At 48.7% G+C, this 21,655-nt stretch overlaps 2 protein-coding genes across 12 annotated transcripts in view; one reads left to right on the forward strand and one right to left on the reverse strand.

Moving 5' to 3' along the window:
* Positions 1-10,119, forward strand: part of ULK4 (unc-51 like kinase 4) — a 598,567-nt gene extending 588,448 nt beyond the window's left edge. For 8 of the 9 annotated variants that reach the window (XM_089306514.1, XM_070050985.2, XM_089306513.1 and 5 more), the window contains exons 36-37: positions 4,412-4,497; positions 6,531-10,119. In XM_089306514.1, coding sequence (XP_089162640.1) covers positions 4,412-4,497; positions 6,531-6,594 — 150 coding nt within the window. In that variant the 3' untranslated portion in view covers positions 6,595-10,119. The remainder of the gene's footprint in view (positions 1-4,411; positions 4,498-6,530) is intronic. The other variant, XM_089306517.1, reaches the window with a different exon arrangement.
* CTNNB1 (catenin beta 1) overlaps positions 9,627-21,655 on the reverse strand; it is a 38,033-nt gene continuing 26,004 nt past the window's right edge. Inside the window, exons 5-16 of one of the 3 annotated variants that reach the window (XM_051852657.3) lie at positions 21,376-21,614; positions 21,087-21,288; positions 19,949-20,093; positions 16,455-16,558; positions 16,039-16,377; positions 15,656-15,814; positions 13,493-13,612; positions 13,122-13,272; positions 12,907-13,028; positions 12,000-12,060; positions 10,717-10,937; positions 9,627-10,252 (exon numbers count right to left, since the gene is read on the reverse strand). In XM_051852657.3, the coding sequence (XP_051708617.1) occupies positions 10,729-10,937; positions 12,000-12,060; positions 12,907-13,028; positions 13,122-13,272; positions 13,493-13,612; positions 15,656-15,814; positions 16,039-16,377; positions 16,455-16,558; positions 19,949-20,093; positions 21,087-21,288; positions 21,376-21,614 (1,851 nt within the window). In that variant the 3' untranslated portion in view covers positions 9,627-10,252; positions 10,717-10,728. Of the gene's footprint in view, positions 10,938-11,999; positions 12,061-12,906; positions 13,029-13,121; positions 13,273-13,492; positions 13,613-15,655; positions 15,815-16,038; positions 16,378-16,454; positions 16,559-19,948; positions 20,094-21,086; positions 21,289-21,375; positions 21,615-21,655 lie in introns of all 3 variants that reach the window. The other 2 variants (XM_051852656.3, XM_089306523.1) reach the window with 2 other exon arrangements.

The following is a 21,655-nucleotide window of genomic DNA, read 5'->3' on the forward strand; positions in this document are numbered from 1 at the left end:
CCCACACTTCCCTGCGGCACTGTTCATCTGTGTGCTCAGTGTTTTCTTCCTCTGTGTTGCTTAGATAGGATAATTTCTGCTGATGCATCTTCAAGCTCACTGGCTCGTCTTCATCTCCATTTCTGGCACTGAGTCCAGCCAGCAAGGTTTATTTTTTTTTAAAGTTATGGTTATTACAATTTTAGCTCTAAAATCTCCATTTGGTTGCTATATCACCTGTTTTTTTTTTTTTTTTAACTGATACGTTCTATTTTAATACTTGTTTCAACAGCTTTAGTGATTATTTGCTTTTAGGGATTTTTAAGTGACACTTAAAAGTCTTATATAATTATGGCATCTATGTCATTTTATTTGATATCTTCTGTTGATTGTCTTCTGTCATGTGAGTTGTAATTGTCATGATTATGTAATGCCAAGTAATTTTTGCATTTTATCCTAGTCATTTTATTTTTAATTACTTATTTGAGAGGTAGAGGAAGACAGACAAAGAACTGCCACTTGCTGTCTCCCCAGCACTGGGCCAGGCCCAAGCTGGGACCTGGGAACTCAATTCCAGTGTCCCGTGTTGATGGCAAGGACCTGATTATTGGAGCCATCATCTCTGCCTCCCAGGGTGCATATGAGCAGGAAGCAGAGCCGGGACTTGAACTCGGGTACTGTGATATCCATTCGTCGGCATCCCCGCCGACATCTAAGCTGCCAGGCCACACACCTGCCCTGTATCCTGGCCATTTGAATCACTCCATTATGTGACCCTGTCCTACCAAAGCCCCAGAGAGAAAAATGGCGTTTTGTTTCAGCAGGCACTGGTACCACTTAGCTTCAACAGCAGGTTGGGGCTGTCATCACATTGTCAGCTGAGTATCTAAAGTGTTGCAGGGCTACACGGTGCGTGCCTCCTCCAGGGGCCAGTCGGGGATGCGGGCAGAGATCTATCTATCATCACTGTTCTCCAAGTCGTGGCTGTGCCGTTGGGACCCGTTCCGTGTGCACACAGGTTGGGAGTGAGCCCAGGAGTGCATTAAACAGTTCATTGCCTCCCTGCTACAGGAAACCAGAAGGGGTTCCGTGAGTCTCCCCTTTTCTATCTGGCAAGAACCTGCCTATGTCCGCAGCCATGCTCCCTCGGGCTGAACACGGGCAAAACAGATGGAGAGAGACATCAGGGCTGCAGGCACCCGGGGCTGCCTGCTGCTGCTGTCCCCGCAGAATTGCCTAGGGCCTGGGGTGCGCACGGATGGAGGCGAGCAAGTGGGGGAAACCTGGGACATTCATCTCCTCCCCCACTGCTGTGCTGTTTCTCCTGGAGCGCTCCGCCTGCCTCACAACGCTCAGGACTGCGTGGAGGTCTGTCTGGGCTGTCCTGGAGGGAAGGTGGCATGGTGGTTTTGGTCCCCAGCGTGCCTGCTGCGAGTTAGCTGTCAGTGTCCACAAACGCCTGTGCTAGCCCTTCTGTTCAGGTTCCAGAGCTGCGCGCAGAGGGGAGGAGGGAGGGTGGCTTTGGTGTTCTGCGGCTTACCCAGCCCTGGAACCACAGTTGGTGGAATGCAACAATTCTATTCTCTCTCTCTCTTCTTCTTCTTCTTTTTTTTTTTGGACAGGCAGAGTGGACAGCGAGAGAGAGAGACAGAGAGAAAGAGAGAGAAAGGTCTTCCTTTGCTGTTGGTTCACCCTCCAATGGCCACCGCGGCCGGCGCGCTGCGGCCGGCGCACCATGCTGATCCAATGGCAGGAGCCAGGTGCTTCTCCTGGTCTCCCATGGGGTGCAAGGCCCAAACACTTGGGCCATCCTCCACTGCACTCCCTGGCCACAGCAGAGAGCTGGCCTGGAAGAGGGGCAACCGGGACAGAATCCGGCGCCCCGACCGGGACTAGAACCCGGTGTGCCGGCGCCGCAAGGCAGAGGATTAGCCTAGTGAGCCGCGATGCTGGCCACAATTCTATTCTCTACTTCACTCGTCCTTATATAAGGGACAGCAGGTGACGTTGTTAATAACAGCCCTGTTGAAAGCGGTCAAGCCACAGTGTTCTCAGTTAATTCTTTTGGTTTGGTGGATGCTAGCTGCACGTGCAGCCGTTTTGGCCTCTTCCTGGGATCACAGAATTCTCACGCTCTGTCTCGGCTCACGCCTCTCGCGCGCCCTGTGGGTGAACGCAGCCAGGTCATTTCTGTGCACTTGTCCGGTGATTCCCTGAGAGCAAACACCCTGGCAGGGCCGGGCAGCCCCCGGGAGGCCCCCCTGTGGCTCACCTGAGCTATGGGAGGCGGTTCTGAGAACAATCAGGTGGGAGTCTTCAATGAAGACCCCTGATGTGGAGGGCATCAGTAGCCTCAGTTTGTTGGACCAGCGGCACTGTCCAGGACCCAGCACTCACGCTGGGGGCCGGGGGTCATTTCAGTACAGGTTGCTGTGCAGCCCCTCTGAGATGCTCATCTTTTGCAGAAACCAGCCCTGGTGGCTGGGCTCAGGCACCCCAGGATGGGAGAGGACCTCCAGGGGACTGCAGACCCACTGATGCGTCATTCAGAGGCCATGCTAGGCTCTAATTACCCCCGTGATCTTGCTGTCACCACGAGGGACCCTTTAAGACACGTTCAGCCTCTTCTTGAGCCCTGGAAACCTCATCCAATCTTGGTGGCTGCGACCACCGTCGGCTGAGACCACCATCAGCTGAGTGGGGCCAGCCCAGGTGGGTTCCATGTGGGAGGAGGACCAGGTGAATGGGAGCTCCTGTAGTGGTCCCTTAATGTCACCGAGCCCCCACAACCTCACCTGTAAGACGGGCTACAGGGAGGTGGATGTTTGACCTGCTGATTGAGACAGCTACGTCCCATGTGGGAGTGCCTGGGTTCCATACCCAGCTCCAGCTTCCTGCTAATGCGGACCCTGGAAAGCAATGATGACTCAAGTTGCTGGATTCCTGCCCCCTCCCCAGTGTGGGAGCTGCCAGCCTCACATCTGGGGAGTGAACCACAGAAGGGGCTGGAGTGGGGGTGGAGTTCTCTCCATCCTCCTCCCATGTCAAATTCATCCATTTTTCAAATACACATGGTAGGGCCCATTTCTATTTTTTTTTTTAAGATTTATTTATTTACTTGGAAGAGTTACACAGAGAGAGGAGGAGAGGCAGAAAGAGAGAGAGAGAGAGAGAGAGAGAGAGAGAGGTAGGTAGGTAGGTAGGTAGATGTCAGTCTTCAATCCGCTGGTTCACTCCCCAGATGGCTGCAACGGCGGGAGCTGTGCCGATGCAAAGCCAGGAGCCAGGAGCTTCTTCCGGGTCTCCCACGCGAGTGCAGGGTCCCAAAGACTTGGGTCACCTTCTACTGCTTCCCAGGCCATAGCAGAGAGCTGGATCGGAAGTGGAGCAGCTGGAACTCAAACCAGTGCCCATATGGAATGCAGGCACTGCAGGCGGTGGCTTTACCCACTATGTCACAGCGCCAGCCCCTCATTTCTATTTTTAATAATGCTACAGATTTGTCTTACAAACTGAGAGTATGTATGTATGTATGTATTTGAGAGAGACAGAGAGCCCCCCTCCATTGGTTCACTCCCCAAATGCCTACAAAAGCCATGCCTACAAAAGCCAGTACTGGACTGTGCTGGAGCTGGGAGCTCCATCCAGATCTCCCATGAGGGCAGCAGGAACCCAGTCACTTGAGCAGTCACCTGTGGCCTGCCAGGGTCTGCAGTAGCAGACAGCTGGAGCCATGGACCCAAGTCCAGACACTCCAGCGTGAGACAAGTGTCTTAACTGCTCGGCTAAACACCTGCCCCTAAACAAGTACTGAAGGTAACAATCGGAATAAAAGTAGGGCATGAATGGTGAATTAAGGGGGGCAGGTCTAACAGGGTCGCGGGTTCCTCCCTGAAGCACCCTCTTCCCTGGCAGCTGGGTAATGCAGCCCCTGGGTGCCCCTTGCAGCCCTGAGAGCTTAGGGTGCAGGCCGCCCACATCTGTTTCTCCCGGGATAGCAGGGATCCGCAAGGGTACACGTCCTAGGGTTTGACTGTCAGCCAGGCTCCCCAGCCACCCAGAATCGTGGTCCTTCTTCCTGCATGAGTGAGCTGACTGGTTTGGGCTCAGAGACCCAAGGACACATTGCCAGTTACTAGCCCAGCCTGCTAGCTCCCAGCACTGATTATGTATGGAGCTTTGCTCGCCCTAGACAATTCAGGGTTCCAGACCCACAGGAGGCAGCACCTCCTGAACTGCACATCGCAAGCTCCAGTGGATCCCCGTCTTGCCCCACTCCCGAGGGTCCCCATGTCCTGCCTCTGTCCCTGTGGTCAGCAGTGCCCAGCTCAGGGCACGCTCCCAGGGCACCACGGAGGCCTGACACTCATCCCACGGGGATGAATCGGGGAGAAGGGAGCTGAGCCCTTTCCTCTCCTTCCCTCCCCTGCAGATCACCTCCAGTGAGAAGCACTTGCAGAGTCTGAAGAAGGCGGACAGCCTCCTGCGGGCTCTGGAGCGGCTGGCCCCGACCGGGGGGTGAGTGGGCGCGGGAGCAGGGGCTCCCCCTCCCCCATGCCCCGACTCCCCAATCCCAGCCTCGTTGTCCCCCAAGATCCTCCACCCACTGGGCATCTTCACTGCGGAGGGGAAAGGGCAGGAGTCGACGAGGGAAAGGAAGCTTTGGTCCTACCGGGGGAGGTAGCATCCCCATCCCAAGGCATCTGAGCAGGTGGAATGGGCGACGACCAGGTGGGCTGCACCCCTGGCCCGTGTGCACCCAGGTCCTCTAGCAGCAGCCCGGCCAGAGGCATCTTCCTCACCGCTGTGTGGAAGCCCCACACACTGGATCTGCAGAGATGACCTTTGGATGCTGAGCCTGTGGGCTCCGGCCAGCCTCCCAGTCCCCAGCCAGCGCGTATAGAACATTCCAGAAGTGAGGTCCATGCACTGTCAACGAGGCATGTGTTTTACACACACACACAGTGAAGGCAGGAGCTGGCCTACGGGCATGCTGATGCTCAGTGGGGTGGGAATGAGACTTACAGGATGAGCTCATCCCACAGTGACATGCACCCCCACACACACACCGCACCCCTAAACGTGAGAGTTAGGTGCCAGGGGATGGGGCACACCGGGTGTTACATCCTTATGCAAAGTGTTAGTGCCCAGGAGAAATGGCAGGGGAGTGGGAAGAACACTGGCCCCACATACTCACCCTTCTGTAAGCCGGTGCTGTGTGACTGGGCTCACTGCACGTGACAGCAGCACCATTGCCAGCCACTAGTGGGGGCTCAGGCACGCAGGCCCACCCCCTCGCCCCAGCAGGGTCTCCAGAGCCGAGGGAGGTGGGCAGTCCCAGCGCCTGTTGCTCTCCCCACCGTGGGAAGAAGCACCCCCCACATAAGGGGAGCTTGATCTTCACTGGATGTGCGAGGCGTGGAGAGCCTGTTGTTTTCATGACTGCGGGGCTCTGTGGGAGGGGACATCAGCTTGGGCACATAAGGCCCCTTCTGACCTCTCTGTGCCCCCGGGGTGTGTGGCTTGTGACGAGTGGGTGACATCCATCCCCGGAGATCCTGGCCTCGCTGCAGCCACCCTCATAGGCTTGTGCTGGGTTGGGGGGAGGCCCCTGCCTCGGTGGGACTCTCCAGTTAGCAAGGTGCTCAGTGTGGCCAGATGCCAGGACTTAGCACATGCTCGTGCCAAGGCAGCCAGGGCTGCCCTGATTGGGAGCGCACACATCCACCCGTGGCTGGCTCTGGCCCCAACCCTGGCCACGTGGCAGTGAGACTGCCTCACGCGGGCTACGCCCAGGTGGCCCTGGGTCAGCCTGGAACGCGTGGATGTCACCGTTTTCCATCCAGAGGGTGGCCTGGCTTCCTTTGCTAGCCGTCTAGCCTGCTCTGGCGGGCAGGGTGGGCAGCAGGGCCCCACCAGACTGGCCTGGATTCCGCCCTGGAGCAGGCCGAGTTAAGACTCATTTCCCACGTCGCTCAGGGCCTTTGATGCACAGGGCAGAAATGCGGCACCGTCTCCTAGTGTCGCAGCCCCTCCCACTGCCACCCGTGTCCTTCCCATGGCACCCCCACCTCTATTTGTGTGCAGCCCCGAGCTAATTTTAACCTTCAAGAGTCACTGCCCTGTGAGTGCCACTCTGCTTCCCTACCAGTTGTTAAGGCACAGGTTTCAGTGTGTCTCAGTTTGCTCCCCTAATAGAGTTTTCATGTGAAGCTTCCTTGTTGCATGTCCCCACCTCTGAGAGTACGGCACCCAGAGCTGCTGGCTGATTGGCAGGGCAACTGGCAACGTGGGGCAGGCAGGGTCGGTGTGCAGAGGTGGCTCGGATAGGGAGCAGCGCATGCTGCCAGAAGCTGCCTCGGTTCTGGGGTTGAGAAGGGAGAGTTCTCCCTGTGCTCACCCTGGAGCCAGGGATTTCTGCTGCTTCCCAAGATAATGCATGTGGGTGGCAGCTGGGCCACCAGACACCCAGGGACCAATGGAGGCAGCGCCTGTGATGGCAGATAGATACCACCGCCCATTCAAGGTGTTTCTGCTTTGGTTTTCCTCAGCTTGTCTGCCGACAGTGCGGTACCTTCCCTGGCCCTGGAGATCCTGCGTGCCGCTGGGTGCTAGGCAAGCCCGGCTCCCAGACCCACCCGCGCCACATCACTGCTCACTGCTGTACTTGGACCTAATAAAGCCAGCTGCACCTGAACCTGCCGGCTGCAAGTGCTCTCACTACCCTGCGGCCCTTGAAAATGGACTCAGAGCGGACTTCCCCATTCCCGTGGGGTGCATCTGAGACGGCCAGCCATGCTGCATTCCCATCCCCCCCGTCGTGAGCTCTGCCTGTGCAAACAAGGCAGCCGAGGAGACGCTCCGTGCTGCCGTCTGTGAGCGTCCCCTCTTGTCCTGGGGGAAGATTTGAAAGGCATGATGGCTCCCCAAGTTGCAGCTCTGGAGCCAGCTGCCGGAAGCTCCTTTGAGCCTCTTATACGTCCCCCCCCCCCATCCCCAGACTTCAGTGTCCTTGTGGAGAAGAGGGTCCTCATCAATCTCAGGAAGGTGGGCCCGAGTTCCCGGGGGGAGGGATGAGCAGACTCACCCAGCAGAGGGCTTGCCCTGCCCTTGCAGCTGGCTCCTGACCACCAGCTCCCCAACACCCCCCTCCCCCAGACTCTGGCGGTGGCAAGGGGCCCAGGCCTAGGCCCCAATTTGTCCCATCCTTGCCTCCATTCCCGCGCCTCAGCTGAGCCGCTCCAGGAATGCAGGATGTCTCTCAAGTTCAGAGGTAGGAGGCAGCCCAGCGCACCTGACCAGAGCTGGGCACCACCTGCAGTGGACCTCAGAGTCCTGCCCCCTGCATCGTCTCACTTCGTCCACACCACCTCCAGGCGGCCTCAGGCGGACTGGAACTGGGTCTCCCCTGCCTCTGCTTGAATACAGAACTATCCAAGGCAGCAGAAGCCCTGACACAGGCAGGGCTGGGAGGAGGAGTAGTGGGGACCCTTGGGGGAGCTGGAGGTGGGCGTAGGGCAGGGGTCAGGCGAGCCCGAGCTTCTGAGGCTTTGGCCCCAGCATTTTGGGCAGAGGGGTGGGGAGCCTGGGAGCAAGCAGCTGTGACCTTGGACAAGGATCCTTTAACAGGCTTGATGTCGAGGTGACGGGGCGGACACACAGATCTTGCAGAGGTGGGTCTGGTAAAGGCACGCACACACGCAGGTGGGCTCTGCTGCTCCTTTATGGGCGCGCAGACTTGCAAGACCATTCTGCATCAGAGCCAGGGGCACTGTGAGGGAGGCTGGTGTTCTGTTGGCAGCAGTGCTGCACTGAGTGGCCCTGGGACAAACACCGGGGGTAGTGCCACCCCCACTGTCACAGTGGCTCTGCCAACCTTTTCTAAGATGGAAATTCAGGAGAATTTACAGGTTTCATGGATAATGCCAAACCTACCTTGCAAACACATGGGGTCCCAATCTCTCTTGAGAGAGTGGAGTGTGTCCTTTGCACTGTTCATCTGTCTGCCCACCCCTCACAAGTGGCAGGGACTCCATGTAGGAAGCTGCCAGACCTGTGCAGTCACTTCGGAATTGCAGTTAAGATTCTCAACCGAAAACAAAACTGCAGATCAGTGTTGGAGGCTTTGCTTTGTAACAGCGTAATTCAAAGCTTGTTTTATTATAGCAATCAAAATTACTTACAGAGCATACTTATCTTAAAACCTTTCGCTGTCAAGGATTCAAATAATCCAATCAATAGTCTGTCTAGAATATCAGCCTACAACCATCTGACTGCTCACTGCCACGGGACCAGTCTTGTTCTCCCAACGACAGCATAGCTGCTAGGAAACTGCCCCAGCACCCCTACCAGTTCAGCACTTCCCGCGTCCTGCCCTATCTGCGTTCCCTTGGCAGGTAACCACTATTCTGACTTTGGCAGCTATCCCTTCCTTTAAGTGCTTTTCCTCTGTTTTTGGACGAATGAAGTCCCACAGCATGCATGTGTGACTCCTGTGCCCTGCTGTACCCCCCACCCACGCTACTATGTGAACCTTTTTATTGCACTATTTCTCATGGAAGCCATAGGCTTCTGGGGTGGGTGTGCTGCTACTGTGACCTACGTGATGCAGCCTGAAAGCAAGTCAGTGATACTGGTATTTCCTTGGGCACACACACCTTCTACATTAATTTGTTCCAATGGCTACTTAATCATCCCATACTTTTTCAAGAAAGTGCATTTTCCACATTGATGCCACTTCTACCTCTGAGGTACCTTTAAATGATCCTACCATTAGCCCTACAGTTTGGCTTCAGAGCTGCTACAGAAGTCTGTTGTCTGTACTGTTCTTAAGTGCCTGCATCCCCCTGGGTGCTTGTCAGTACAGTCCAGAACTACCTTGCTGAACTGGATTAATTTCCTTGTTACATTGGACAAATCTCTAAAGATGCTTTCTGGTTTAGAACAAACCTGTAACTGAACCATCCTGCCAAGGTTCTTCCTGTTCAGAGTTAAACTTGCTGCGTGAACCTACCAGCAGCACTCAGTATCCTTGCAATACTGGCTGGTTGGTTGTCGTGTATAAGGAAAAAGCTTTCAAAAAGCAACTTCATGTGTTCATCCAACTGCTACCACCTTGATAAAAACAGTCGGTCAGAAATAGCTTTCCCTCCACACAAAACACTCTTGCTTTTATAGACCAAAACACAAGTCTTAACAGGTCTGCGCTGAGAGATGAACAAAGTCTGTCAGACCTACCACCAGGATGACGGGATCATCTGGCAGAGAGTGGGAGGATGGCCCGTCCTGTGGATGTTCAGATAAGTCTGCTTAATTAGCAGTTCAAAGTGGAGCTGCAGGAATTCCCCTCCAAATGAGTCACCCCTGTGTGGAGGTGCTTACAGCCCCAAGCCCAGGTTGGTAGTGTTTCCTTTTTACCTACAGGCATACCCTGTGCAGGGAGGCCTCCTGGCTTTCAGTTTTGCTGTTTCTTGTAGCTCAGTGTAGCCCCAAAGGCTTCTGGTCACCCGGACGAGACTGAGGCCAGGCTGGAAGGGTCCTGGCCCAAGGCTCCTGGCCCACAGCTCTCCTCCAAGACCCTAACTGCAGGAAGATGGATATTGTTACCCTCATCACTGAGTGACAAGAAGAAAACAAAGTGACACCACTGAATGAATTAAAAGTTTAATTCTGAACCCTTTTTATAACCTCATGTTTTTCTTGAAGCATCATATCACAGCAGGTTACAACAACTTTGGGATAAAAGGCAACTGGTAAACTGTCCAAAACAAGGTTCCAAGTAACACCTCTTACTGATGTACCCTTCCCATACATATCCCAAATAAAGTTTTTGATCAAAAACATGAAATAGATCCACCTGCTTATTTTAAGCATATTAAAAAGGAAACTAATTGGACCATTTCTATTTGTCTATTTTATACAAAAAGGCTACACAATGTTACACTTTATTCAGATTACAATTAGAGTGATTATGAATTAGTGTTCTACACCATTACTCAATTCTTAAAAATTAGAAATCGCTGTAGCAGTATCCACTATAACTTAACACTACAAGACTTAAAAAACTAACAGTTACTGCAAAAAAAGAAAAAAAAGAAAAAAGGAAAAGAAAAATTAAAAGAGCTACTTCAAAGCAAGCAAAGTCAGTACCATTACAGATTAAAAAAAAAATTTAACAAGCAAGGCTAGGGTTTGATAAATTCCATCTTGTGATCCATTCTTGTGCATTCTTCACTTCTTGAGTCACTCCCAAAATCCATTTGTATTGTTACTCCTCGACCAAAAAGGACCAGAACAAAAAGTTTACTTCAATTGTTCCCATAGGAAACTCAGCTTGGTTAGTGTGTCAGGCACTTTCTGAGATACCAGCCCACCCCTCGAGCCCTCTCAGCACTCTACAGGCCAATCACATTGCAAGTTCAGACAATATAGCTGTATAAAGAGAGAAAGGCTGCTATTAATGTTTAAAACAGCAAATGTTACTCATTTGAGTATTAAGTTGCAAAAGCTGTGGCAAAAAACATTAAAGTTAATAACTTCCACACATGATCACGTAACAACCAGAAATCTGAGAACATTCCGATGTTCCAAGACGTCTCCTTTCAAAGTATATATCTGTTTTTGTGGGTGATTTACAAATAGGCCTAAACCACTCCCACCCTACCAACCAAGTCTTTCTGAAGTTCTGTAGGCAGAGTAAAAGTATTTTACCCAAACTGGCTTTTTAAAACTTCTTACCTAAAGGACGATTTACAGGTCAGTATCAAACCAGGCCAGCTGATTGCTGTCACCTGGAGGCAGCCCCTCCATGAGGTCCTGAGCGTGCCCCAGGTCTGGCAGCCCATCAACTGGGTAGTCAGCACCGGGGTGGTGGCCACCCATCTCATGCTCCATCATGGGGTCCATACCCAAGGCATCCTGGCCGTATCCACCAGAGTGAAAGGAACGGTAACTGGGATCTGGAAGAGGCAGGGACAGCAGACAGGAGGTAAACATACAGGTGAGGGCATCTGAAGTGTGGCAGCCAACTTGTCTGGCTCCAGCTTCTCGTTCCCTTCAGCCAACTAACTGCTCAGTGCCAGGCTCGCAACAGCCAGGCCACCCGGGGACCACACCAGCAGCAGGTTCCAGTTGCATCATGGTGCATTTACCCCGGCAGAGCTAAGGTTCCCGAGGAACAGAAGCGGCAATCTACGCTGTAACCACCAAGGGGTGGGGAATCTTTCTCTGCCAAGAGCCATTTGGATATTTATAGCATCAGTCACAGGACATAAAAATTATCAGCCTAAAAAGTAGCTGGCTATGGATCTATAGAATTTTGAGTCCCACCTGCCACTGCCTTGGCAGGGCTAGCCAAATAATTTCACGGGCTGCATACAGCCCAGGATGGTCTCCAGTCCTGAGGCCTAGGCTTGGAGGTATCACAGGGAGGAGATCAAGAGAAGCCAAATGGGGTCTATCTTTGGAAAAGTACAAGTGACATCCACAAAAGTACTGAGAAAACAGTCCGATACAACATGTTAAGAATTGCCACTTATGGGCTTCGGTGGTTTAGTCATCATTAACAACAAATCAGATTACACTTGTAAATTCAAGATGACCACAGCTACTGGGGGTCTACCCTCTCCTCCACCTTCATCACTCACATTTTGAATTAGCTTATTACCTGGGTTTCCTGAATAGTAAACCCAGAGCTAAACTTAGTGAGATGGAGTTTCTTCATTCTTTCACTTCCCTAGGTGGGCTGAAGACAAAGTTATTAAGGATTCTCTGGAAAGAGAAGAGCAAGCCTGACATTTGCTGGTGTGGTCTGATCCAGCTGTTTGCTGTGTGTGTGGCTCAGAATTCCCTATGATCCTTTAAAAATACTACTGCTGACTCTGGAGTTTAAGAATTGCCTTTAATTGCAGCCACTATTTTCCTGCCAACACTGGTTTCCCAGATGAGCACACGGGCTCTTTTGATAAAGCTCTGGAACTTCAGCTTGATCTGGAGTTAATTGAGAAATATGAGGCACATACCATCCTGGCGATATCCAAGGGGTTCTCCCTGGGCGCCAATATCAAGTCCAAGGTCAGCAGTCTGAATAGGAACGAGGCAAGGACGAATACAAAGAAATATTTTAAAAATACTTAGAAAATGGAATTCCTTCCAAACTTCACCTCACAGAGATACATTTCATCTGTGCACATAGTTCATAAGCACCTACAATACACCAGGCACTGTACGAGGAGCTAGTAAACCAAACAGGCAAGAGCACTGGCCTACAGCAGGAGCTGCTGCAGGACAGGATGTACTCTATTCAAGATTTTTAGCCTGAACAGTTGGAAGGGCAAAGCCGCCATTAGCCAAGACAAAAACAAGTCTGGGGAAGGGAGTGGGTGGGGAAAGTTAAGGATCAAGTTGGAACATGCTAGTAAGATGCTTATTAAAACCCTAAGACATTACATTCACTGTTTGGCACTTTGCACGTTTTCAATTTAATAGTATCTCTTTCTAGTCCTTCAACAAATAGAGTATAATCTAGCACATGAACAGGTCCTGTAATCACTATAGAATGGGTAAAACAAACTTTCAATGCTGTGCTCATTTTATTAGAAATGAATATTTCCAAGACCATCTGTACTGAAGTCAAGTGCTAACGACAATGTATGTAGTTACTTATCCATAAATTGACAAACTATTGACTGAACTTTTTACACTCTTCTGAAAAAAATCTTTGTAACTTTCTTAGCAATTCTAATGTAATGCAGCACAACTGGTTTGTAATGATTCCTAAAACCTGCAGGTCTCCCCAGAGCAGTTGCTGAATAGCATAAAAATAAGGAAAACTCCCATGCCAGTATCTGTGCACCGAGTTACGGGAAAGAGCAAGCTGCCTTCCCTGCTCTACAGGCTCCAGTTCCACGTGCGGACACAGCTGCCCACCTCATTCCAAGCCATTGGCTCTGTTCTGAAGAGAGAACTGGTCAGCTCCACCGAAAGCCTCTTCTTATAATCCTGTGGCTTGTCCTCAGACATTCGGAACAAAACCGCAGCGGCGTACGTGGCTGGGAAAGGACAGAAACAAAAGGTCCTTAAGGAACAGGTGAGACTTCACCATACACGACAGCCACCACAGCCCTGGTTCCTTTTCTACTCACCAACACCTTCATTCCTAGAGTGAAGCAATTCTGTCAAAGGCGCTGTGGCTCCCTCCGCTTCAATCGCTTCTGCAGCCTCCTTGTCCTGAGCAAGTTCACAGAGGACCCCTGCAGCTACTCTTTGGATATTTTCAATGGGAGAATAGAGCAGCTAAAGAGAAAACACAAAACCTAATGAAAACCCAGAGTTAAAACACAGGCTATAGTCCCAATGTTTTCCTTTCTACTGACCAAAAAAATGGGTGTGTGAGGGGGCAATTTTCATAAAATTAAATGTTAGTTCCCCTATCTTTCTGGTCCCTAATTTTCTGAAACACAATGAAATTTTAGACATGTAAAATCTAGAACACCTCATTTAAAAATCAACATACCTGCACAAACAGTGGAATGGTATTTAGTCCTCTGATTACAATTCGGTTATGAACATCCCGAGCTAGGATGTGAAGGGCTCCCGTACAACCTTCCACTATTTCTTCCATGCGGACTCCCTCCTACCAGAAGAAACATGGTTAACCAACAGGACAGTCTTCTCTTTAAAGTCTGTAAATGGTTCTGAGCAGCAATTACTAGACTACAGTTGCCCAAAGCTCCCCGTAATTTTTGGTTAGTGCAGGAATAAAGGAGGATTCCCATTCACCTGAATGTCACCAAAGGGAGGCTTCCTAGTGGCACTACTGGTAAGCAACACCCCTCTGTGATACGCAAAGTATAGTCGGCCTTGTATCCTTGGGTTCCAAATCCACATTCAACCAACTACAGACCAAAACTATTAAAAGGAAAAAAACCTGCATCTACGGTGAACTATTTAGACTTTATTGTTTAGGGAATTATAAAGAGAACAAAGTATAACAATGATTTACACTATACTGATAATATAAGGAATCTGGAGAGGACTTCAAATATATAGGAGGACATGCATTACTTGAGCATCTGTGGGTTTTGGTATCCAGAGAGGGTCCTGGAACCAATCTCCTTCAGATACTAAGGGCTAACTGTACAATTCCCATGGACCTCTGAATCCCAAAGTAACTTTCTTACAAAAGGGCACTGATCATTTTGACTAAAAAGTATATAAACAGAGAAGATACGTGGATGGGAAGTGATGTTCAAACTATGTTTTTACGGCATGTGCCCCTTCTAGTCCTGTATGTTTACATGTATTTGGTGAACAAAGTTTCATCACAAGAAACCCTACTCTGCAGGCGATTCTCCTACGGCCATTCAACAGATAGCCTGGATGTGAAGAAGGATGTTAGCTTCTACAAATGAAGTACCATCTGCTTCCTGTTTGAGTGGTTTTTCTTTCCGTTATCATTCTAATACTTTTAGTGGCGTTTTAAAAATAGAAACTTGACTTTTCCTGAGGACACAAAATCTCTGAGATTCAAAAAACCAGACAAGATATTCTTTGGCATTCTATTAAGGCACTCTATGGAGATGGGCTAACACCAAAAGCAGTGAACAGAAAGCCAAAGCCGGAGTGCAAATGAGTGCACATGCACACAGACCTACTGGCAAAATGGGATTATCAAACTCTGTCCTGGTAAGGTCCATGTTTCTTATTTAAAGGAGCCTAATTAGAGAAAACTTTTAAAAGGTTTGAGTCTTTAAAAAAATGTCTAAAAGGTGAGAAGTGTCCTTGTTTAACTACATGTGTAGTATGTGTTTTAATAGTCAACATCACAGCTTTAGGCTAAAAATATTATGGATCAAGACTGCATAAATGCTACTACTTATTTTGAAATCAGTATTACAGTTTTAAGTTCATGAAAACAGTTGTTAAAACTCTCATGGAAGAGAGAGTAAAAAGGCCTGTCAAATACTTTGGTGCAAAACTCAGCTTATAGTGGGGGATAAGAAACTCTTCCATCAGAGAGACTTCTTTTTTTTTTTTTTTTTTTTTTTTGGACAGGCAGAGTGGACAGTGAGAGAGAGAGAGACAGAGAGAAAGGTCTTCCTTTTGCCGTTGGTTCACCCTCCAATGGCCGCCGCGGCCGGCGCGCTGCGGCCGGCGCACCGCGCTGATCCGATGGCAGGAGCCAGGAGCCAGGTGCTTTTCCTGGTCTCCCATGGGGTGCAGGGCCCAAGCACCTGGGCCATCCTCCACTGCACTCCCTGGCCACAGCAGAGGGCTGGCCTGGAAGAGGGGCAACCGGGACAGAATCCGGCGCCCCGACCGGGACTAGAACCCGGTGTGCCGGCGCCGCTAGGCGGAGGATTAGCCTATTGAGCCGCGGCGCCGGCCCCCATCAGAGAGACTTCTATTCACAGTATGACTCAACTAGTATACTTCCTTCCTGAAGAGGTGAGCCTGTGTTGGGTGAGTACCAGTACTTCCAAACTCAAAGGCCGATCATGCATAGCACATGCCTAAGCAGCATCAGTGAGGTCCACAGGATCTCTGCTCCCACACAACACTGTCAGGTTTTTTAGCCATTCACACTCCTCTCAAGAAGGGCACTGGCAGAGCCAATAAGCCATGTAGCTCAGGATCCTCTGGACTTAGCTGGCCCTTTCTACCAAGATTCACCTACCACAAACTGCTGCTGTGTTCCACCCATGGATGTGCGACGCTGGGTATCCTGATGTGCACGAACCAGCAACTGAACTAGGCGTGGAATGGCACCCTGCTCACGCAATGGTGCATGATTGGCTGGACAAAGGGCAAGATTTCGAATCAATCCAACAGTAGCCTGCAGGTAAGAAAAATACAACTCAACACAATCATTTTCTTACCCGAAGTTTCCCACCACACTAAATCTATACGCCAACACTTCAGAATCCTACCTGTCCCCAGCCACATTTATTACTAAGAAATGTAATTCCTATTTATCAACCCCTTGGCGTAGATATCCATCCTATAGTTAGAGGCAGGTCATTTCCAGTTCAGCAGCATTCTACCTTGTTGATGTTTTACCTTTATCAGAGGCCAGTGGGATGGCGGGTGCAGGAGCTTCACCACAACTGGCAGTCCATAGTGAAGGCGAACAGCATTCTGGGCCATCTCCGCTTCCTGGTGTCGGCTGGTCAGATGACGGAGAGCACAGATGGCAGGCTCCGTGATGTCCTCCCTGTCCCCAGCACGAAGGACGGTGCGCACAAGAGCCTCTATACCACCCACTTGGCACACCATCATCTTGTTCTTATAATTATTGCAAGTGAGGTTAGAAAGAATTCCGGCTGCACAGGTGACCACATTTATATCATCTGAACCCAGAAGCTGAACAAGAGTCCCAAGAAGCCCTTCCATCCCCTCCTGTGGAGATAAAAACAGAGGCTTGGTACACATTCCCTTTGATTTCATCACAAAAGCACAGTTTCCTTAGGATTTACCTGTTTAGTTGCAGCATCTGAAAGATTCCTAAGAGTCCAAAGACAGTTCTGAACGAGACGTTGACTAGGATCGGTCAGGTGAAGTCCTAAGGCTTGCATTCCTCCTGGACAATTACAAAGCAGATACGGCAGTGGCTGGTAGGCTCAACATCCCCATCAGTCCTAAACACCCTCTGTAGTCCCTCCCTGAGTGTTTATATCCGGTCCCTTTCTATTCCACTTTATTTCATTAGTGACATTCTGTCAAACAGCTACTGTTCCCTTCCTCTCTGGGAAAAAGCCTTTATGATCTTACAGTACTCTTATCAATGACTTCTTTTGTTCTAATCATTTCAAAAATACAGATTGAGTAACCAAGCCCTGTTCTGAGATGAACAGACATCAATGACTATGTTGAGGGAAACAGACAATAACAACATTTAATAAATTAAAAGCATACTGTCAGATGGTATTAAGTGCTAACAGGCCAACAGTTAAAAGTTTACATAGGGTAATTAGGTCACACACCTGAGCAAAAACCTTAAGGAAGAACCATCCAAAAAATGCTGGAACACTTCTTGCCCAGGGACTATGTAAGGCACTGATTCCAAAACATATATCCCTCACCCTCGCAAAGGGTCACACTTCCCATCATGGAGGAGCCTTAGTGAGGGACCCTCTGGTCAAGAGTATCAATGGAAGCCCAATCCCCTCCTGTAAGCTTTTAACTCAGCCCAACTCAAACCATTTGTGAATGCAACAATAGACTGCCACTCCTTGTTCATCCTGCAAGTCTATTTCCTCCCACTTCCTGTAATTCTCAAGGTACCCTGCACACTTTTTCCCTTTATAGCATTTATGACAACTGCCTTCCATAGACGACAAAGACCATATCTACCAACTTCTTTACCTATAGGAGCTCCACATACTAATTTAGTGACCTGTGTAAGATTAAGACCCAACACAGTACCTGACTACTCTCTCTCCTCACTGTGTGTGTCCACACACACACACACACACACACACACACAGTGCTTTTTAACCCCAGCTGCTCATCAGCACACCTGCATTATGACTCAGCAGGTCAGGGTAACAACTGGTAGGCAGGCGACTTTAGGGCTCTTCTCCCTCCCACCCCGGCTGCCCTCACCCTGATCCGTGACAAGGGAAACTTCTGGCATAATGATCTTTCAATCATTTTGAAAATAACAGCTCCTTAAATTATATTGTATAAAGATTACCAACCCCTTTTATGAGTTCTCTTTATCATCACAATACCCAAGTTCTCTTTGCTGCAAATAATGTTTGGTTGCTACTTTGGAACCTGAAGTGATTCTTTGAGAAGAATCTATGATTCTTTTATAAGTCTCACACTTTTGTGCATTACTATGTTTCTAAAACCCAACTATTTTATTACCAAAGGCCTAGAGAACATTCAGTATTCTGGTCTTCTTGCTTTTGGTCAAACAATGTACACAATGCTAGTGTTCATTTTCCAAACGTAACTCTGTAATGCTACGTCACTGTTCAACAACCATCAAAAGCTTCTCATAAGGATCCAATTCTTTGTCTAAGTTTGAGGAACCCCTTTGAATTTGGACCCCACTACACAGTGCTCCAAATTAAGTGTTCTACACTTACAGTTCCAGAGCTGGAATAAAGCAACAAAATGCAAGAGGAAGTAGATTACAAAGCCCACAAAGTCCTACATGGTATGGCCCTGCCTCGCTCATCAACCTCATCCTGAGTTTCTCACCCCACTACTATGTTTTATTTACATGGCATACGGTCTCTTCAGCACCTCCAACTCCACCATCTCTTTCCTACCTCCAGGCACAAACCATGTGATGTTTCTTTTCTCTACTTGGAAAGCACTTGACTCTGTTTCCATGTAGACCACAGACAGGCTCTTCCTCCTGTCCATTTTAATATCTCCTTCTCAGGGAAGCCCCTTTCCATCTAATTAATTAGCGAGCTTCCCTCCCCATTAAAACTGTCAGCACCAGTTGCTGTTCATTTGTCTTGCAACATTCATTCCAACTTTGAATCACATATTTTTGCATACAGTAGGCAAAGGGACCGACAGTATCTGTTGTTTCTTTGGCGTATATCCTGTACCTAACTGCACTGCTTGAATTACATGCTGAATATTTTCTGAATAAACAAACATCAGAGAAAGCTAGGAGATTTAAGGCTGGCACTGTGGGATAGTGGGCTAGGCCTCTCTGGCATCCCTTATGAGCACTGGTTCAAGTCCCAGCTGCCCCTCTTGAGATCCAGCTCCCAACTAATGTGCCCAGGCAAACAGTGGAAGATAGCCCAGGCCTGTGTGGCAGAGCTGTTAAGAAGCCCCTGGCTCCCTGCTTCGGATTGGCCCAGCTCCAGCTGTTGTGGCCATTTGGGGAATGAACCAGCGGATGGAAGACCTCTCTGTCTTTCCACCTCTGTCTGTAACTCTACCTCTCAAATAAATAAATAAAATACATAAAAAAAAAAAAAAAGAAAAACCCTAGGGAATTTTCTTAAAGTGAAGATCCCCAAAGTTTTTATTAGTTTATTTGTAAGGTAGTATAACAGAGCAAGAGCACTTCCATGCACTGATCCATTCCCCAAATGCACCAGGACTGGGCCAATCCAAAGCCGGAAGCCCAGAAATCCATCTAGGTCTCCCACATGCGTGGCAGTGATCCATATACTGGAGACATCACCTTCTGCCTCCACGTGTGTACATTAGCTACCCTGGGAAATCATAATCTACTTCTCTCCCTTAAATTAAGAAAGAAAATCACTCTCAACAAGTTGGAAAAAACAGGGGTCACCAACCCTACACTTTGCCCCTAACGTTTTCTTCTATTAAGTTCCTTCACATCTTTCCTCCTCACCAGTTTCGGTTTGAACTACATGGCTGATGATTCTGGGTTACTGAAAGGGGACAGGATGTGATGTGGCTAAAGAGTAACTTTATCCTCATGACCCAAAAAAAAAAGACTCAGGTGCAAACCATAGACCACCAAAATCCATACAATATAAACTACTGCACACAATCTGCCTTATTTAGATATACTTACAGGCAACATAAACCACTGCTTTTCATATTAGACCATCTGTTCACTGAGAACAGACTACCAGGGCAAAACACCACTCCCAAGAATTCACTGACAAACCAACGAAATTATTACTGCATAAAACTGCACTGTACTAGAATATGCCATTAATAGTCCACATATATTCACAGGTTAGCAAATCTTGAGTCTATCCAAAATCAAAATTGGAAAATTGTTATCAAGCAGAGTACTTGCCACTTTTTTCAATGTTCAGTAAATCTCTACCAAAACCAGCCTTCAACAGCACTGATCCAGGTAACAAGCAGACTTGGGGATCTAACAGCAAAATGAATGGGAATATCTGCATTCCAGTCCGTAAAGGTCAAGCTCTGTTGCCTTTGCCCAATGTAATCTAATTAGAACCACAGATGCTGTAGACGGGAGACCCCAGAATACACACAACATACTTACCAGCTTCAACAATAGCCGGCTTATTACTAGAGCACACAGACAGCACCTTCAATACTCTGCTTGTGGTCCACAGTAGTTTCTCGTAAGTGTAGGTCCTCATAATATTTACTAAAGCTTGGGGTCCACCGCTAGCCAGAATAATCAGCTAGAAAGGTGTGCATATATACTGTTAGTCACTGAACTGAGAAAAGCCACATTTTTACGACACAAGAATTTCAGCTAGCTTGTCAATCCTAAATGCACTCCCGATCCCTTCACTCAAGCCCCCACCGAACTTCCCTTCCTTCAGTATATTCACCCCAAAGCAGGCATCCCAGTCCTCCTAAGGAATCACCAGCCCAACTTCCTTCTACCACAATGATCATAGCAAAGGAAGAGGGAGAAAAAATAAAAACATGCTGCTATACAATATTAATGTTCAAATATAGAGGTTATATCAAAACGGATCAGTTGAAAATTTGACCCAGAACACACACATGCAACTCATTTGGACCCTTTGATTTTTCTGATCATATCCCTTTAAAGAGATACCAAAATCATCACTCACTCTTGCCCTTTACTTTCCTCTATACACCCACCTCCAGATACTGCCTCCATTTTCAGAAACCAGTCTCCACTCTCTGCCTCTGCTGAAAGCAGCTTCCCACTGCCCTTTATAACACGCTCTACAGAGCCCTGGAGTCGGCCCCCACCTCAATTACCTCATCTCTTTTTTGAATTTCTTAAATTCACAAGACTTGCCACACCCTTCCCTTTCTAGGAGCTTCAAAGATGCCATTTTCTCATTTGTCGTCTAATCAATCCCTTCTCATCCTGAAAAGGTGAACTCGATGATTACTTCCTCTGTTAGGTCTCTTTGAACCCTTAAAACAGGTTCTATTTCATCTCTCATGTGCCCTCCCAGCCCTGTAATACAATGTCTATCTCCCACAGAAGAACTAAAGTTCAGAGAGAACACTGCCTCCTGTTAAAAGTGTGCTTAGCATGGTGCTTTAGTCATTCACATACTTAAAGAAATGGAGATGCCCAATTTTCCCAAAACATGAGTGACGCATGGTATGACTGTCAGTTCATGGACTGACATAACACTGCACGGCCTCCAACGCTCCATGAAAGCCACATAAAAACCATTCTTTACCTTGCTTTCTTGATTGCCGTAAGCTAAAATCTGAAGGCAGTCTGTTGTAATAGCCAAAAATTTAACATTTGTTTTGTTGAGCAAGGCAACCATTTTCTGCAGCCCACCAGCTAAACGCACTGCCATTTTAGCTCCTTCTTGATGCAATAAAAGGTTGTGGAGAGTTGTAATGGCATAAAACAATACAGAATCCACAGGTGAGCTGGAAAGAAGGAAAAAGCCTCATGAGAAATGTTATGACTGCATTCTGCTGCTTCTCAGCATCGGGCACTTGGACCTCTTTCCTTACCCAAGCATTTTCACCAAGGCAGGGATGCCTCCAGACTTAAAGATGGCTAACAAGCCTTCGCGATGATGGGAAAGGTTGTGCAAGGTTCCAGCAGTACAGCGAGCCGTTTCCACATCATTTGTATTCTGCATGGTGCGTACAATAGCAGACACCATCTGAGGAGAACGCATGATGGCGTGTCTGGAAGCTTCCTTTTTAGAAAGCTGATGGACCATAACTGCAGCCTTATTAACCACCACCTATAATTAAGAGACATCATTAGTTTTCTATACTGATACTG

This window comes from Oryctolagus cuniculus, chromosome 10 (assembly GCF_051225735.1).
Source record: "Oryctolagus cuniculus isolate XC-2025 breed Fujian yellow rabbit chromosome 10, ASM5122573v1, whole genome shotgun sequence".
Classification (NCBI taxonomy): Eukaryota; Metazoa; Chordata; class Mammalia; order Lagomorpha; family Leporidae; genus Oryctolagus; species Oryctolagus cuniculus.